The sequence below is a fragment of the Empidonax traillii genome, unplaced genomic scaffold (genome assembly GCF_003031625.1).
Source record: "Empidonax traillii isolate 1590-97213 ecotype Southwest subspecies unplaced genomic scaffold, ASM303162v1 scaffold531:size451153, whole genome shotgun sequence".
Taxonomy (NCBI): domain Eukaryota; kingdom Metazoa; phylum Chordata; class Aves; order Passeriformes; family Tyrannidae; genus Empidonax; species Empidonax traillii.
In genome coordinates, this window is record NW_020955724.1 from 359921 (window position 1) to 379364 (window position 19444).

The 19444-nt window shown below is 40.6% G+C and overlaps 1 protein-coding gene across 3 annotated transcripts in view; it reads right to left on the minus strand.

Annotated features, from left to right (window-relative positions):
* LOC114064249 (protein arginine N-methyltransferase 8) overlaps window positions 1–15814 on the minus strand; it is a 55775-nt gene extending 39961 nt beyond the window's left edge. Inside the window, exons 1-2 of one of the 3 annotated variants that reach the window (XM_027897124.1) lie at window positions 15545–15814; window positions 14480–14623 (exon numbers count right to left, since the gene is read on the minus strand). In XM_027897124.1, the coding sequence (XP_027752925.1) occupies window positions 14480–14554 (75 nt within the window). In that variant the 5' untranslated portion in view covers window positions 14555–14623; window positions 15545–15814. Of the gene's footprint in view, window positions 1–14479; window positions 14895–15228; window positions 15397–15544 lie in introns of those variants that run through there. The other 2 variants (XM_027897123.1, XM_027897125.1) reach the window with 2 other exon arrangements.
* Window positions 15815–19444: the final 3630 nt, after the last annotated feature.

Sequence of the window (19444 nt, forward strand, 5' to 3'; positions counted from 1 at the left end):
CTTTCCACATATAAGGTTGGCATTATTGTTCTTTAGCCACAGTATGGGCACAGCATGATGTACAGCAATGCAAAATTCTTTGTTACACCAATCCCATCTGTGTTCTGATGGTGGAACAGACCTTCAGGTTTTTTTTGTCTTTTGATGTGCTGTTGGCCAAAAAAACCCCTAAAATAAATAAAATTTAAAAAACAACAACAAAACCAGGGAGGTAAAGGATAAGACTGAAAGTTTCACTTGTTGGTTTTCTGAATTTTGGCATGATCTGAAAAATGGAAAAAAAAGACCAGAGAAACAACAGAAGTAAAAATACTGTTTCATTTCAAGGTGATTCAAGGTTTTATTGACATGGAAGAGTGTTTGCTTGCCTTTTTTTTTTTTTTTTTCCCCATTTTGGAACACATCAAGCTTCATGCAATTCTGTTTCTTTAAATATTTTTCCTGTTCATGGAATGATTGGCAACTGAATCGGATAGAGATGAAGAAGCATCAGCTCTCACTTCTGAACTGGTTGCACATTCAGGATTAATGGCTAGGGAGAGCCTTCTGATGAGGGGAAGATTCTGAAAATGTGAAAAACAGAAAAAAGCTAGGATTTTTTTATGGGCTTATGAATCAAGGGATTGTGCTTTCAGCACTGTTATACAAATGAAGAAACACTGTGCTTGGTCTGTTAATATTACTGAAGGTTGGCCGCCAGACCACCTTAGGCTCCGTCTAGGATCAACAGAAAGAAAAAGGTTTCTTTAAAGTATGATTCAGATTTGAGGCGGGCAGAGTTGCCATTCAGAAGTGTTTGTCTCTGCTGATTAGACAGGACAAGGAGACCACCAAGTCAGACACCTTGTAAAAGCATTTGAGTTTTTGAGCAGATTCCAGATCCTAGTTAACCCATTCAAAGAAAAATTAAAATCTTTTTTTCATAAGATTTGTTGATCCAATGATAGAGAACATTTGGATTCTATCCAATGAGTTGTGCGTGTTTGTTAAAACAGCATGGAAATTAAATTACTTTCATCGAGAAGATTCCAAAAGGGTGATTTGAATTTCAACTTTCAAACTTTTTCAGGAACTTAAGCATTGCAAAAGGCTTGTAAAAATGGGGGTTTTTTAGCCACTGAAGCAGTGGAAGTAAAACCTTTCAGCACCACATAAAAAAAGAGCTTATTTTTCTCCCTTTAGTGACAATATAATCATTTTCAGCAGAACTCCGAAGCAGGATGCAAGTCAGAGGAATGCAATGTTCTGCCACCGGCAGAGTACAAATTGTATATTACAAACAATAGGGTTTGCTTTAAAGACCATACCATGGAGAAAGGTCTAAATGATTAAAAGTTGAAGGAAGAAAACCAGACACTGACAACAGCATCTCCCCTATCTCCTTAAAAAGGTCCAAAACAATAATACTATCTTTATGTAACCTAGGATTTCTCACTAAAAACAGATGATAAAGCAGGGGTTTGGGTTTTAAATTTGTGTCAGTAAAGTCATATCCAGCAGTTTAAAAAAAGTTAAAATAATGCAAAGGGATGAAAGCTAAATATAGAATTGTTGGCTAGTACCTTAAGTAATTAATTGACATGACTTCCTTTGTTCTGGATCGTACAGTCTGTACAATCCAGCAACTGTAATAAATCATTGGTTCTTTTCATTTTATTTAGGTCTCAGTTCATCAGGTGTAAAAAACCCCAGAGTCGACAGAGATCTGGACATACTCAGCATTTCACAGCATTAAATGTCTGAGGAAAACCAGGGACTCTGCTCCTTTGTTACAGATTTACCAGATATTTTAAATATTAACCAAGAAAAGACGATGAATGTGATGCATAAAATAGATACATAAAACTTTAGGCTCTTCAATTTTATTTATAGCTTGTGTTTGATTTCACAGAATCACATTACAGTCGAGGCTGGAAGGGACCTCTGGAGGTCATCTGGTCCAACCTCCCTGTTCAAGCAGGACCACTCCAGGCCAGTTGCCCACGTCTTTGCACAGATGGCTTTTGATTATCTCCCAGGATCTCCGCAATCTCCCAGGACAATCTGTGCCAGTGCTGTCATTCTTGCAGTAAGACAGCGTTTCCTGGTATTCAGATGGAATCTCCTGTGTTTCAAATTTTGCCTGTTGCCTCTGAACCTGTCAATGGGCACCACTGAACTGAGCCTGTGTCCATCATACAATCTCAGAATGATACTAAAAGGACCTCAAAGATCATCTAGTTCCACCCCACTCTGCCATGGGCAGGGAAACCTTCCATTCGACCAGGTATCTCAAAGTCCCATCCATGCACGTGTATAATCACCACCAAACTTTAAGCTGCAATAGCCAGTGACTTGGGAGGCCTGAGGTCCAGGGCAGGGTTCCCTGGGCAGGGGGTCTGGGCTGCTATGCCCGGGGAGACCTGTGAACATGAAGCACATGAGGGACAAGTGTGTGAGTGCTGCATATTTGCAACAAACACCAAGCTGGACCAGCTGGCAAGTGGAGGATCCTGTGGGGAACTCTCCGACCACTGAGATGTGTGTTATAGAATTTAAGAAAATAAGACCAGTTTTATTTAATTGCTGAATCAAAGGTGTGAATGCTTGGAAGTGATCTAAACTGAAACAGACAAATACTTTTAAATGCTCCCTTTCTGAATTGGGGGCCTGTATTCCTAACAGCTCACCAAGTTAGTTGAATTTAAACATATTTTAGAGCTCTGTTAGTACTGTATCTAAAATATGAGTTTGTTATTTCAACTTGAAATGGAAGGGTTTATCCTCCTGAGATTCTCCATAACTAAACTGCATTTTGTCACAACACCCATACAGAGGAATACAGTGAACATAAAAGAGGCAAAGGAATTTAAAGCTAGGACTTTTCCATGAAACTTCTTTTTTAAACACAGAGTTTCTCTGTCAACATATATATATATATTTGAAGTGGTAAAAGACTTTAACCAGGATTTTATCATGCTACAATGTATGATCCCACATAGGCACAATAGTGTCTTCTCTGACAGTTTTATTAACACGGACAACATGGGTGCACAAAGGAATGAATGTTACAGCATAATTCGAATGTTGTGTAAATATAAAACATTGTGTGTATATGTATATGTATGCACACACATACACCTGGTAAGTAATTTCCAGAATCACAGAATATGCCAAGTTGGAAGGGACCCACAAGGATCATCTAGTTCAACTGCTGACTCTGCACAGGATCATCCCCAAGAGTCACACCATGTGCCTGAAAGAGTTGTCCAAATGATTCTTGCACTCTGTCAGGCTTAGTGCTGTGACCACTTCCCTGGGGAGCCTGTTCCAGTGCCCAACCACCCTCTGAGTGAAAAACCTTTTTTTTAATGACCTGACACAACTTCAGGCCATTTCCTCTGGCCCTGTCACTGGTCACCACAGAGAAGAGATCAGTGCCTGCCTCTCCTCTTCCCCTCATGAGGAAGTTGTAACTGCAATGAGGTCTCCCCTCAGTCTCCTCTTCTCCAGGCTGAACAGAACAAATCACCTCAGCCGCTCCTCATACGGCTTCCCCTCAAGACCCTTCCCCATCTTCGTTGCCCTCCTTTGGACACTCTCTAATAGCTTAATATCTTTCTTATATTGCAGTGACCAGAACTGTACACAATATTCAAGTATTTTGTAAGAAAGCATATTAAATGAATGTTTAAGGAACTGTGTGGCTGAAATGAAAAATGATCACAATGTTAAGGCAATTATTGAATTGTTACATAGCATAGCCCTGCTCACTCAGAACTACAGTTGTAAATTGCATTTGCATTTTAGTTCTAAGATGAGGAGTAGAGTAACTGTCTTGATTTGAAATAGTGTCAGAGTAGAAACTGTTGGGTCAGTGTGACTGAACACCTTTTGGTGATTCATTAATTATCAGACTCTAGAACTACACTGGATATTAACAGGTTTTTTTTAATGGGGATGGTATTTTGAAACTGCATTGAAGCAGTTAATTAAACTTTAATCTCAATTTTAAAAATCCAAGTAAAAGAAAGTTTCTCATAAGTCAGCTGGGACAGAGCCCATTATCCTCCTAGTAGCTTGTACAGTGCCGTGTTTTGGATTCCGTATGAGAATAATGTTGATAACACGGTGATGTTTTGGTTGTTGCTGAGCAGTGCTTAATCTAAGGTGAGGACTTTTCAGTGTCTCGTGCTCTGCCAGTGAGGAGGTGCACAAGAAGCTGGGAGGGAGCATAAACAGCATAGCTGACCCAAACTGGCCAAAGGGATATTCCATTGAACATCATGCTCAGTATATAAACTGGGGTGACATGAATGGGACCCAGTGATCACTGCTCAGGGATGGGATGGGCATCAATCAGTGGGTGCCAAGAAACTATACTGTGCATCACTTCTTTTTCTCACTCCCTCTCCGTTTCATTAAAATACATATTATTAGTAATAGAATTAGTAGTTATTATTATATTTTACTTTCTATTATTAAACTCTTCTTATTTCAGCCCATGAATTTTACTCTTTTTTTTCTCCTGTTTCTTCTTGCTATTCCCCCAGGGAATGAGGGCAGTGAAGGAGCAGCTGTGTGGTACTTATTTGCCAACTGGGGTTAAACCATGACAGTTTGCTTAGTAATGGAGAAAGAAATATTAATCTTCAGACTGTAAAGGTAATCATGTATACTTTGAGACTAGTCCTCATTTATAGCAAGGCCAACATATATGTTCTTAACCACTCTGTAAATTTAGCCTAATGAATTATAGTTGCTCATATTTGACCATTAAACATTATTTGGTTCTGTTTCACCTAGTGTGAGAATGTCATTGGAAGAGACTGAGATTAATAACCTATTAATTCCAGGCTTGGAATATTTGTTCTCAAGAGGGCTGCAAATGCCCCAATTGACTTAAATGTGTTTTCAGCAGTTATTTAAGAAAATGGATATGTACCTATCATTCAGAACAGAGGTAATACCACTAGTTCAGTGGAATTACACTTGCTCCATATTATATAAGGTCGATAAGGAGGGGTTTTAAATACCCTGCTGGCATGGAGCTTGATTCTACAATAAATAACCATGCTGAGTGCTACTGACACACATGAGCAAAACTGTGTTCAGCATTTCTTGCATTATTAATCAAACATTTACTGAAGTGTTCAAAAATCTTCAGTGAGCTATGTTAACTACAATGGGTTCTAAAACTCACCTTTAAATGTACAGTGTATTTCAAAAGCAGTTGCTGATAGTCATGTTGATATTAAACAGAGTTTTTTAGCTTTGTGTTAACAATCGAATAAGCTTTTGCTATTTTACACGCATCTTTTAAATACAGGTAAGAAAAGGAGGCAAGAAAGTATGGTCTTAACGTTTTTATACAATCACAAAACAGAATATGAAAACTCTATTCTTGAGCAAAACAATGGTGATTCATCATCCTATATAAAATTTTATATATAGATTTGAGCTGGTTTTGAATCTACAAAAATCACAAATAATTCTGCTGAAACTTATGCATTTACATGAGGGTAGACCTGTCTTGAGCTTAGAATGCCTTTGTTTCCAGTAGGCATGGTTAGAATACTCAGTTTTACCTGATGGAAATAGGTCTTGCAAAACATAAATACTTTTGCCTTCCATTTTACAAGGCGACAAAGACATTTTTTTTTTATGAGCACTAAGGAGCCCTATTGTTTTTTTGTTGAGAAAGGAACAGACCTAAAAGATAGAAGGATGGCACAGAGATTTTTTTCTTCAATAAAATAATGGTACTGAGGCTACAAGAATAGTTTCACATTTTCATGAAAATCTCACAGTAATAAGTGAAAGCACGTTCTTTACTTAAAATCTTTATCTATCTTTTTCTTCCATCAAGTTTATCTGCTTAAAATAAATTCTCTTAGAAAAGCAGGACAGAAATTCAATGTCATATATGGAGAAAACAGAAATATAAACCCATTAGCTTAATTTTACAATTTTTAGGCTAACCTCCATTAAAACAGCACACACACTGCCATGATACTATTAAAATTTTATTATTAGAAAAATCTAAGAAGTGTGAGATGGAGTTTGGCACTGGAGGCTTGAATTAATCTCTTGGTACTGAATAAGAAATTCAGATAGGTAGCAGGACACATGCTTCAAACCGCCTTGAAAATTACAATCAGCTTTTTGATTTAATAGAATATAAAGATTCAGCAATTCAGATATTAATAGAAAGGTAATGCAGTTGAAAGAGCGAGCTAGGAAATGGATCTTCTCAGTAATATTTCAGATTCAGCAATGACAATGTGACTGTGAGGTGAGATGAGGTGAGGTGAGAGCCAGAGTGTGTGCCTGAGGTGGAGCTGAGGTGCTGCTCAAAATCCTGACATGGAGACTGGTGAGGAGTGTCACATGTTGTTCAAGCTCTACTTATTTGAGGTGATTGGGGTGGGTTTCATGTGTGTGTGCAAAGGTGTAAGAGTGGGTGAAAAGCTTTAATTATCAGTCTCTCTCACTTTTGTATTGTAAATCTGTTATTTTTGAGATTAATAATTGATTAACCATTTGTGAGACAATGCTGGTAAAGGCAAATTTCAACAGAGAATTTCAAGGAAGCTTTCAAATACACACCTTGATAACTAATTAAAAACAGTCTTGTCTTTTTCTGCATTATGTTCTTTTCTCGTTCATGACTGGTGGGGGTGGATCACATCTCTTCTTATTCCATAGCTGACTAACGTGTCAAAAAGCCATGAATGTTGGTTTTATTTTTTCTGACAGAGAAGTTGAAATTTGCATTAGACCTTACTAGCTGTTGCCAAACCCCCTATTATTTCCCTATTTACAGGCTGCAAATGGGTGAATTGATTCACTCTTCTGATGGCCTCCTGCTGCCTCAGCCTACAGCTCCTTGGTTCCTGACATGTGTTGAATCTGACAATGGCACAAGTACATACGCCCTAGGTAGGCTAGGGAAAATGTGGGCCTATTGCCAAATGGAGATGCCTACTGCATCCCTGGTGACAATGGTAGTGGAGAAGGCCAAGTTAATCAGTGTGTTCTTCACCTTGGCCTTTACTGGTAAGAACAGCTTTCAAGGCAGTCACAGTATGATTCTGTGACTTTTTGGCAGTAAATTTAAGTATGGATTTCTACTGTTCCTGCTTTTCTCTGTATTGTTGACTCTATTTCCCCATCTCTCCTCTCGTCTCCCTCCCTCTCTTCTCTTCCTTTTCACCCTCCCTCCTTCCTTCCCTCCCTGCACACCTGCCCACCCACTTTCCTGCCTGCCTTTTTTCCCTTCATCCTTTTGTTTTGCAGCTTCACAAAATAATTTCACAATATACTTTGACTTCCAGTAAATTTGCAAACCACATTCTATTTCATGACTAAATATAGTATTTTCTACAACAGGACTTTTACTTGAGTGTAATTTCATGTTTGCCGCTTCTAATCCCAGAAATATAAGAGATCATCAAACTTACACCGAGCTGCAAAGGATTTAATTGAAATTTCAGTCTGCATCGTATTTTTTTGAACAATAAAATATGTTTCCTTTTTTCACCTTCTCTACCCAATAACTGTTCTTGTATCTCAGTTTTCTATTTTGCATCCTTGTTATGCTTCAGGGTTGCAGAGCATCTAGCAGGCTTTATCAAAGCAAATGGGACTGAAGGGTAATGATTTTTTTAAGGCTCAGCAAGAGGCAGAGCATCCTTAACAATTGCTGAGCAGCCCCTGCTCCCAGTAAATTCGGCTACTCCTAATTAAGTTTAAAACACCATGACTCCTAAGGAGACACTGTGATACGGCTAACACTATCCCATTTTATTTGCTTCTGAAACAGCTGTTCCAGATGTGCACTTAGCAAGATGCAAACTGTGGGTAAGAAGCAGTGCTGCTTTTTACATTTGACCTCTCTTTCTAAGGAAAAATAAATAAGAAACAACTAACCCAAAACACTGAAGTAAAACATGCCAGATACACAGCTGGGCTCAGTCACAAGGGATTTTTGCAGAATACACTTTACTGCTACTATCTGGCCATGTGCATTTAATCAGTTAGTGTTCTGCTAAGTTCTTTCAGCTGGGAAAATATTCTTCCTCTCCATTCTCATAACGATTTCTGCAGAGCTTTTAGTTAAAAAGAGGAAAGCAAGATGCTATATAATACAATGGTCATGGGCCTGAGAAGAAAGATGACCTGTAAGAAGAAATTACTGTGTGCTGAACTTACTTGATTTATGAAAGAGTAGACTAAGGGACAAACTAATAGCAGCCTGCAATTACTTGAAAGATAGTTACAAAGACAGGGGAAGAAAACTCTTCTCGGTTGGCAGATGATATAACAAGGTGCAAAGGTCACAACCTGCTGTTTTGGTGGTTCAGATAGGACAACAAGAAAAACTTGTTCACGTAGAGGTCTGTGCAGCACTGCAAGAGATTGCCTAGAGAGGCAGTGGAATCTTCGTGCTTGTTGATTTTCAAAACTTGGCTAGAAACAGCAATGGCCAACATGCTGGTGACTGTTCTACACTGTGTGTGAGGTTGTGTGAGATGTTCTATAGCACTTCTTGCTAATCAACATATCTGTGTTTCTACCATACCACTGTGATCCCTATTTATATAGGACTCAGCGATGTTATTCCTGATATAGCCTAATATAACTCAAAGTTAAAAAAAAAAAAGAGAAATACATGTACCTCAGGCAGGCTCATGTCTAAGAGAGGGCACACCATGAAGTATACAGTTCTCAAGCACAAGTAGCTCAGAATGTGTTACAGGAAGGGTAATTACTTCCCTGTTTGTGACTGAGGAAAAGAAAATCAGCAGCTGGTCTTTAACCCAAGCTGGGGTCAAGTTTCACAATGGATTGATAAATAGTACAAGGAGGTAACTAGAAACTGAAATAGATGCCAACATTGCCTGTCTTCCTTTCTAAAAGAGAAGGTCCATGACAGAAATAAATTTGGTTTGGTGGATTGATGCTGGAAGGCCCTGGCTTGGTCACATGTTATTCTGGCCTCTGAAACTGGGTTTGAGCTCTCCTATTGCAAAAGGTAAGCTGCATGGCCAAAAAAGGACAAGAAGGACAGGAGAACTGCAAGGCCACACATAACCCCAGGTGTTCATGGTGGCCACTGGGAGAACACTTCAATACTAGTCTGTGGAGACCACTACATATTACTGTTTTCCAACCGTTACATGTTTACTTTCATCATACTGTTACAAGAGAGGGAAGTGTTTACTTTTTCTTTTAAAAACACCCAGGTACAATGCAGTCCTCAATACACACAAACTTCCAAGCACATCTTAACTGCAGGGCATGGTGTTTTAAGTGAGGGAGAATATTATTCTTTCACCTTCTTTATTGTGTCTCCGTCAAAAATTTTAACTAAACATTTTGTTCTCAACATAATACCCTTGCAAAGGTTTTGTTATTGAAATATTCTCTTCATTTTGGAAAGCAAACACATTGAGATTTTATTTATGATCACCTAGCATTTCAAGCTCTAACAAAGCAAAATTATCTTTAATTTCTGCATTTAATAGAGTTTTCAGAAAAGCAAACCTGGCAGTGAGTGCTTCCTAAAGTGAGTCTGCCTTATTTCCAATTCTGGTCTCTAAATCTCCAATTTGTTGATGCAATAAAATGAAGATAAATAGATTTTCTAATTCAGATTTTCAAATTGAGTTTTTAAACTGTTCAATTTCAATTGAGTATTTCAATAATGTCAAACTATTTTTATAGTTATTTAGATCATGGAAAAAATCCCAAATTTTGCATATCTTTTAAAATTTTTAATTTTTTTTTTATTTTCACAACTGAGACCTGACAAACCTCATCTGTCAATGAACTGAACTCCACTGCAAACTCAGGTTAAAGCAAAATCTTATGAAAAGAATAAACTCAGTGCTTTTTTTACCTCTATGTATTTCTCTGCTCTGCCTCTACCAGTAGGCCTGCACAAACCTTCATCTTTCACTGTCCAGCTGAGGGTGAAGCTCTGGAAGGCATGTGAGCCATTGCTAAGCTCACTTCTGGCATGGATGTAGAACAAAGGTAACAACCTGTAGAATTTCTTGCTCTCTTCTTTCTAGTATTTGGTGCTTTTCACAGACTGAGGCTGGGAAAAGAGAGCCATTAGAAGCCCACTCACTACCATGGAACCTCTCTTTTAGTATTGGCACAATGACACAATATGATCTGGCCCATATGTCACAAAGATGAACCATACCCTTTCTAAAAAATACCAGTCTTCTTGACACTAAAATGCTGTTCCCTAAAACAAACCTTTGATGGCACATGATGATCCATGCTAAGATATTTCATCTTGAAACTCTGCTTTGAATGACTGCTGTTATTCTTTACTTAAGCATAAATGTGTAACCAAAGCCCACTGTTTCTATAATAGGATGTTCAGTGAGGACTCTATTCTGTTACCACAAATAAATTACCTAATCTCTCCATTCTTAGCAATGATACAAGAATCATTTATTTCTGCAGACACTGCAAAGTCTTCAGCATAGAATTTGCTTTTTATTAAGTTACTGTGCAAGTATGTTGTACAAAACCAGACCAGTTTAAAGTTCTAGAATTGTTTCAGTCAGCAACTACCCTCTTACATGTCTATGTCTGTTGGATGTGCACATAAACCCTGGCACTTTGTGCTATTGTAGCATTTTGTGCTCATTGCACCCTTTCAGTATTTAAAGGGGACCTGTAAGAAAGATGGGGACAAACTTGTTAGCGGGACCTGCTACGCCAGAACAAAGAATAACGGTTTTAAATTAAAAGAGGATAGATTTAGACTACACTCATATCTAGACAAGGCATAAGGAAGAAATTTTTTACAATGAGAATGGTGAAACACTGGCACAGGTTGCCCAGGCAGGTGGTTGATGCCTCATCCCTGAAAACATTCAAGGTCAAGTTGAGCAACTTGTTCTAGTTGAAGATGCCTCTGTCCATGATTCTATGATTCTATTTCTTTCACATGGCATAGTTTCACAAGATACATTCTGGTACACTTGTGAAAACATACTTCTTTCAATTTTTTTCACACCATTGATATAAGGCCTACTATTAATGAGGCTTCCACTTAATACGTTTAAAATAAAAACACCCAGAACCCAAAATCTACAGCAGGTCAGCACCATGAATTTTGCAGGATGTCCATGCATATGTTCTACAGAGGACTGTTTCTCTTTTACTTTGTTTTCTGTCAGTGTGTCTTTAATTATTTGCAGAGAACTCAATTCTGCATCTGTTATTTATGCAAACAGGCCTGCTTTATTTAGTCAAAGTGTCCTTTCATGACTAAAGATACAGAGTTTCACTATTATATCTTGAGGAGAGATTCTACAACTTTTGCTCCAATGGAATTTCTCTTACAATTCATGGGATGGCCAAGGGTGTTCCTTGTGCGCTTCAAACAAGGATCTGAAACTATTTTAGCAAGTTTCCTATTAGTGGGACTCCGTATCCTTCAGTGAGGCTCTAAACAGAAAAGGCTTATGGGTTTATTCCCGTTGACTTTTATTTTTATACAAACACTGTGTATTATCAGGCTACTATAAACACATACAATAACCCCACTAGTTACACTTCAACCCTGACAGATGGACTAATATCAGGCTGTTATCTGTACAATAAAATCACAAAACTATTCAGGGCCTTATCTAAGACCTTCCACTCAAGATGACCAAGATGTAAGGCTATAGGAATACTGGTAATAAAACTATCTGTACCACAGGAGCACCCTTCTCCTGTGTTTCTTAGTAACACGAGGTGTCTTCCTTGACTGGAAAGTAATGCTAGTGAGTAGTAATGCTACTCTCTTGCATTCTTGCTTGAGGAAATAGTGAGTATTATTTTACCATAGCTTTGTTTTTCCCTTGTCTGTATTTGTTGTCATCGTTTCTTTAAGCTCTTTAAGCTAAAGACTTAGCACTATGGTCATCAGAGTGCAGTTAAGGGAATAAAAAGTTTCTCATGTAGTGTCCATGTTCTTTGACTTAATATAGTGTTTTAAACTGCCCTGCTACTGAAAGAGAATACTTGCCATATTTGATCAAAACTTAGATTCATGCTCTTAGTTGTGTGGCATTTAAAAGAAAAAAACACCAAACCTCAAACATAAAAAATGTACTATGAAGCTGTAACATAAGTAATTGGGTCAAATCAATCTGAGTAAGAACTAGAAGGTCTTTGGAATGATTTGGAAGTGGGGCATTTTGACCATTTCTCAAATGTTTTAATTCTTCATCTCTCATTATAGATGATATTTTTTATATCATGCCTATCACCATGACATCAAAATTCTTCAGAAATTTAGTATCAAAATATGAGTATTACTTGTACCCCACTGGTTTCACATGAAACGAATTTATAGCAATTCCGAATTTTCTCTCACACTGCAGTAACTCCAAAAGTGAGATGTCTTGTCCTGCATCCCTTCTGTCACAGAATATTTGCTACCTTCAAGAGAAAGTTAGAGAAATACAGGTTTGAAGGTCAAACTAGTATCATATGACTTTGCTAAATATAGATGCTTGACAAGTGAAAGAGCTTCAGAGGTCTTGGCATATTTTGCTTTGTGCACTTCTACATCTACACATATGCAAATTACTTCTCTCAGTATATATCAGAAATATGAAAATTATTAAAATAGAAAATATCTAGGCATGAGTTACAAACGTATCTCTTCTCATTTTCTTAAGGTAGAAGGACAGCAGGATATGCCTAATCTGCAATATTTTCACTCTCATTTCACAAATCTGTCACTGATGGGTACTCCAAGGAGACGAAGCACAGCATTTTAATATTCTTCTAACTTGTATGCAGCATTGAAATGAATCTGTCATCGTTTAAAAAATCCTTCTCCATTGCAGCATTGCATAAAGAGAAAGACAAGCGTGATTAAACAACAAAAATGTGCTAAGAGTGAACTGATATAGAAGAGTAATGTTTAAAGAGCTCTTCTCACCTATTTTCCCTGTCTAAAAATGATTTCCATTGAAAAAATTGGCTTCGAAAGGAACTGTCTGTGCTTGTACATTTCTCATTGCAATCCTGTCCTGGGATCCTGGGACCTATAATGCAATATGTGCTGTCAGGACTATGACAGTTTACAGATGTGCAGCCAGACTTCTTGCTATTTATAGATGCCTCTTCTGCAAACAGTACTCCATGGGGTTGTAGCGCAGTAACAGACATGTTCTTTGACTAAGTGCTTACATCATATTCATTTAAGAAAATTTGGCTCTTCACCTGGCATGGCAAAGGAGGCATATTTATGAAGGTCAGGCAGAGAGAACATTATTGCAAAGGGAAATGTGGAATTCATGAGCGAGCAGGACACCTACTGGGAGGACTAACTGAAAGGAGGAGACATTTGGCAGAGATGTTGAAATAATAAAGGATGGAATAGTTATGTGTTCGTTCACTCACACTGAAGCATTGCTTTTGCTCTTTATTACCCCTGCAGGGCAGCTGGGGAGAAGTTTCAGTGCCATCCGTGTGTGTAAGGGCAACATTGTAAAGTTGGTTGGGGTACAATGTCCTTGGGGTCTGAGCACGGCTGTGCTGCATCTCGCTTACCCATGTGTTAAGTGTTCAGTCAGAGTGCTAGGCATGGTTTATTAATAGAAACAGGGAGTTTGGCACACACTCGCACTTTCGCCTGTCTCCTTCTCACATGCTCCCAGAGATGCTGGGACTGCATCCTGCATCCTTCTGCTTTTCCAGACCTGAGACTTCGCACACTGCTGTATCCCTTGAGAAGTCTCAGTGAGGTCAAGATAGCCCCAGTAAACAAGGGCTGCTCAACCCAAATGTTGAGGAAACAGAAGGTAACGGGCAGGGGGGGTGGTGGGGGAGTAGATTCCTTGCAGAAAAACCTGAGAGCTCGCAGGGTACCCTCCCGGCCTGAAGGCAATGCAAAGCTATTTTCGGCACTGCCCAGGCCAGCCGGACAGCCCTCGCCCCGGGCAACTCCGCTTGGTAATATCTAGGATGCTGCAGACACGAATGCTGCTAAAGACCCCCCTGACAACCCTAGCCAAGGCTGCCGGCGGAGAGCACGGGGAGCTGGCCAAGGTGCTGCCGCAAGAGACAGTCTGTCCCTTTCGGCCTCCGCAGACACGCGAATTACCGCCGCTCACACCCCCCGCCGCTCACATCCCCCGCCGCCTCCCCTAGACCCCTCCACCCCGCAGAGCATCCCCTCCGCCCGGCCACCCAACTTCCCGGGGATCCAGCCGTGGAGCGGCGGCCCCGAGCAGCCCGAGCGCCCGGAGCGCTCGGCGGGGTGCAAACTTCTCTGTCTACGGGGAACGGGGGGAAGTGTGTGTGTGGGGGGAGAGAGGGGGGCAAATGCATTAAACTGTAGCAGCAAGGCAGGCCGGAGCTGGACGAAGGGGCCGGGAAAGTTCTTCTGCGCTTACTGCTGCTTCTGCTAAGGGAGCAGCGCTGGGGTCTGGGGGGAGCGCGGGCGCCGGGCTCCGGCTCGCATCCTTACCTCGGTGCTGTCAGCAGCGTTCTCCGCCATTTTCCTCCTTAGGAGCAGGCAGCGGGAGGAGTGTTTCATTCCCATAAGAGCTAGCCAAGGGGTTGGGGCTTCGGGGCTGGTGTTTAGGTTTGTGTTTTCAAAGATCTCCAAACACTGGTGTGCGCCAAAGGACAGGGAGAAGAAAAAAAAATATGGAAAACAGCAATAAATCAGTCAGCTTTGTCCTTTCTGCGTCGTCCACAGGAATGTTTGTCTCCTCTTAGCATCGGGAGCTCCTCGGGCACTTTCAAGTCCTCCTCTTTCTCCCCTCTCCTCCACCTCCAGCGAGTTCTTGGGGTGGGCAGAGAGAGGCGGCACACACTCTTCAGGTTACACTATAAGGCTGTCGGGCTATGAGTCCTCCCCTTCAGTGAAAGCAGTCAGGCTAAACAGGAGAGAAGCACCAGCTAAACTGAACTTGGGCGTGCAGTGACCAGCTGGGCATCTTTGTGTCCTGTGGCTACTCTTCCAGAGGCAGAGGGAGCCAGAGACAAAGCAACAGGACAAGGAAATCATAGCCCTTTATTTTCCTTCTTTGGGCTTCTTTCTTTCTATGTCCCAAGACACTTCCTTTAAAGATGGTCACAGAATTTGCCACCCTCTTTCTATGAATGTCTTCTGAAATAGAAATCCTTCTCCTCCTCCTTCTCCCTCCCTCCTCCCCCCCACCCTCCCGTTCCCTCTCCCCTTCCCTCTCTTCTCCCCTTCCCTCTCCCTACCCCTTCTGCTGTTGGGCAGAGCTTGGTGCCCTTCGCTGGGAATTGCACTCACGTGTCTTTCGTAGAAAAAAAATATTATTTCAAGCTCCCCCCACCCATCGCCTACACCCTCTCACACACAAGCACGCATTCACACGTACACACACACACACACGTTGTCTCCCTCTCACAGACATGCACGATTTTTTTTCCTTCCCCATCCCTCCTCTTCTTTTGAATCAGCAACACTTTTCTTTGCAAGGACTCTCGGCAAGGCTCTTAGAGAGCAACCGAAGAAGTCTGCTCCAGCTTCTTTCCTCCGAGTTAAGTAGCAAACCTGCTTTCTTAATATATCTTCTCGTGTGTGTGCTCCCAGCTCCTGTTTTACTTGAAGTTTTTCAGGAGATTCCACACTCCGTCAGATAGCCGTGAACTGTAGAAATATAGTCCCGATCCGGCTGCAGCTCCTGCTGAAAAGGGGGGAGGAGGAGCAGGGGGAGGAGGGGGAAAGAGGCGGAGGGAGAGGTCTTGCTGGGGCGGGAAGGGAAGAGGCTAAAGGTGATTTGAACTTGTTTTTAGCCTTTTCCTAATGACATCTTCCTCTGTAGGAGTGCATCGCCACCTTCCCCACACGTTTATTTTGCTCTCACTCCTCCGGGCACTTTCTAGTTCTGAGTTGTCAGCTGGGAGGATTGGGTTTACCTCACTCGTGTTGCTGTGGGTAAGGGCGGGAGAGGGGGCGTATTACATAATTAATCCTTCCAACTTCACTTTCCGCAGCTCTATCTCCAGCCCACTGTTCTCACGTTTCTGTTTTGTTTTTATATGGAGGAGGTGACAAAATAATGCTGGTGTGTGGGTGTGTGTTGCTCGAAGGATTTCAAGGACCAGAACAGGATTGCTGCTCTCTGAACAGTTTGAAATTATTTCCTCTGGGGGTGCCAATTGAGACCTGAAGAAGAGGTTTGAAAAATTACTTCTGATGCATATTTTAAGGACATAGCCAGCTCAGATGCTTCATCAGTAACAGATTATGATAGATCTGGGGTTTTGAATTTTGGTCCCTTGCAGCCTATTTTAATATCTTTCAATTAGAGTTTGTCCTCGGCTGACCTCTGGAATACTGACATACCATGAAGTACTGCCGAAGAAACAGGAGGTCTCTGGGCACACAGGAGGCAGAAATATTCCTGGGGGTGGGGGAATGAAAATAGAGAATGTGAATTAGAGAGTAGAGAGCAAAACTAGTCTCCTGCCCCATGGGGATGAGGAGGTGGGGCCAAGAAAATTAAATAAGCAAATTTCTCGCTTTTACTTGAATGACCCTCACAAATTCTTGCTCAGACACAGATCAGTAGGTATGCAATAGATTCAGGAATTTGTAATAGATCACATAAAAGTAAGAAACCTGGGGAAGCAGAAGGTGTGTGGTATGCTGAAATGTCAAGTGACAATGACAGTATGCCATGTAGGGCACAATGGTACCATATGAAACGGTTTCGGAATATGAGAGAGAGTATGTTACAGACACACATGCCATACAGCTTGAGACTGGACCTCTGTGAGATACTTTGCAGAGCCATTTGATCATTCAGTTTTTCCCAAGCTTCTGATTCCTATTCCTTTCAGCTCACACATATTTTAACATCTTGGGTTCTTTCATTAGCTCCACACCACTGCTAATTTTTTCAGTGATCACCCACACCTCCTTTGTTTATATAGTAGAATTTAATTTCACACCTTCTTGGCGTGAATGATGACAGTAATGACAGAAGTGGATGCAGGCCATCTCCCCGTTTTTTTGGGACATTCACAGAGCTCTCAAGGGTCTTAAAACCCTTCAAACATGAAAACCCTTATAGTTATTGTGGAATATTCTAAAGCTACCCTCAAAGTCTTGGGCTATAGACATCTTTCTCATCAAGTTCTTCAATTTCTAGGTGGAGAGATAAGGGAAAAATAATCTGCAGTTTAAATTTTAATGTCTCTGCAGTCTTTGTCACAATGTTTTTCGCTGCTATGTCGTGAGTATCTGGTGATTAGTGAGAGCATAGATTTTTAGTCAGCATGCATTTGGACTAACCTGCACAGTTTTAGTGTGTCTTTTCTATTTTCAGGTGATATACACAGCTTAACTTAGTCTAATTCAATATTTTAAAATAAACTGGTGTTCTATATAGAGATAAAGAATTAGATTTTTGCAAAACTACTCCAGAACATATTTTCCAGTTTTCTCTGACAGCTGGGTTTGTATTTCTGGTACAGCTCAATCACTCTTTAGTCAGCTAAATGAGGCATCAGATTTTCAAAAGCACTCGGCAACCAGCAAAACTCGCAGGCAGAGATTTAATATATCCTTCCCTCTTCTGCTCCAGATACTGCATGACTTACTCTGGCACCTATTCTTGTCCTCCTCCACCTCTTTGTCAACACAGATGATACCTGACTGCTCATCCTTGAACGCGGTGCTGATGTTTTACAGATACTAGGAAAACCTTCCAGTCTTATAGTTTCCATCATGAGGATGAATGTTTTGGTCCTGAACTCCCTTGGGAATCTGCCAGATGGTTGGTGTCCTCACTCCTTTTATGTTCTATATGTGATTGAGGAAACTACTTTGAAAACACACACACCATTTGCTCTAATCTGCTTTCTTCCAAATGGAAAATGGTTTGTCCTACAGGATATTTTTTTTTTTCCAGTCAGCCATAGTTAGAAGTTATTCCTTGTAATATCTTTTAAGATACTCAAAGCAGTTTGTTCACACTCAGAGATGTCTGTGTGCACACAGATACTTGGCGAGTCCTTCAGTTTGAATGAGTCTTAGTGCAAGTTCCTGTTGATACTGAAATTCACAGCAACACTGAACTTGTGAGCTTACATATTGTTTAGTAGACAAATTCCACTCTCACCATGTGAATGCAAATGTGACTGCGTTTGTAACAAAGCCAGATGTCAAAAGCATCTTCTGAGTTTAAATATATCATGTATAAGTACATGTGAAGGTCACAAAGTATTAGAAATAGAGTGAAGCGGTGCTAAAGGGAAAATGGAAAGGGAAGTATTTATTACTTCAGACATCCAATAATAGCAGCTGTGGTTGAGGCTGCTGTGCTACTTGCTGAGTGTGGCAATAATACTGCGCTGGCCCTCAGAAGATCCAGACTCACTGCCAGCTTTGTCATTAGCTTGGATGAAATCCAAATGTCTGCATTTGAGGTGGGGTAATCCTGTGCATGGGTACAGACTGAGAAATTGCATAGCAGTCCTGATGGAAAGCATCCGGAGGTTATGGGGTGGAGGTGTAGCCAGGCTGAATATGACTCATCATGCTTTCTCACTGCATGAAAGGCAAACTGTATAATTATCCACATTAGATGGAAAGTGGCCATTTGAATGAGGGAAGTATGATTCTCTCTCTGCTTGGTGCTGGTGACACTGCATCTTTGATTCGGCATCCAGAGCTGGATCCCTTGATTCAAGAGGGAGGCTGACACATTGGAGATTGTTCAGTGAAAGACTACTACAGTGGTCTCTTAGGACATTAACCTCTGAGGAGAGGTGAGTGTGTCGAGTCTGGAGAAGAATAGGCCAAGAGACACCCAGTAGTGGCTTATGACTAGCCTTAAGGATTGTAAGTAAGATGATCCAAACTTCTCTTAGTACCATCAGGTCATTTGAAAAAGAGCAGCAGCTGCAAGTTGTGGCTCTGGAAGTTCAGATTCAATATTGCCCAAAGAGTGTTCATCCACATAAAAATGCCTTTTCTTCATGCTTTATGAAGAAAAGTCTTTTTTGTTTCGTTTTGCTTGTTTGGTTGGTTAGTTTTGGGGGTTTTTTGTTATTTTGTTTTTGTTTTGGTTTGCTCTGTTTTGTGTTTTGGGATTTTTGGGTGTGTGGTTTTTTTTGTTTGTTTGGCGTTTTTGCAATTGAATGTGTGAGCCTGAGTATAACAGCAGTGAAATAGGTGATCTGCTAAAGATATAGCTAAGGACAGGTGTGAACAGAAGAACATTTTTTCCTTTGTTGAAAACTTTCTCCCCAAAATATTTTTTCGGGGAAGAAGACGGAATGCAGTTTCTGCTGTGATGATTCCAATTGAAGTAGGTAAGAGTTATTTCAAACATTGACAGTCTGGCATAATTTCAAGTAGGAGGCAATAGCAGTGCTCCAGTTGAACAATGGACAGGAAATAAAAGAGAGTAAAAGAAAATATCAGTAAGGAAGGAAGTCAGGT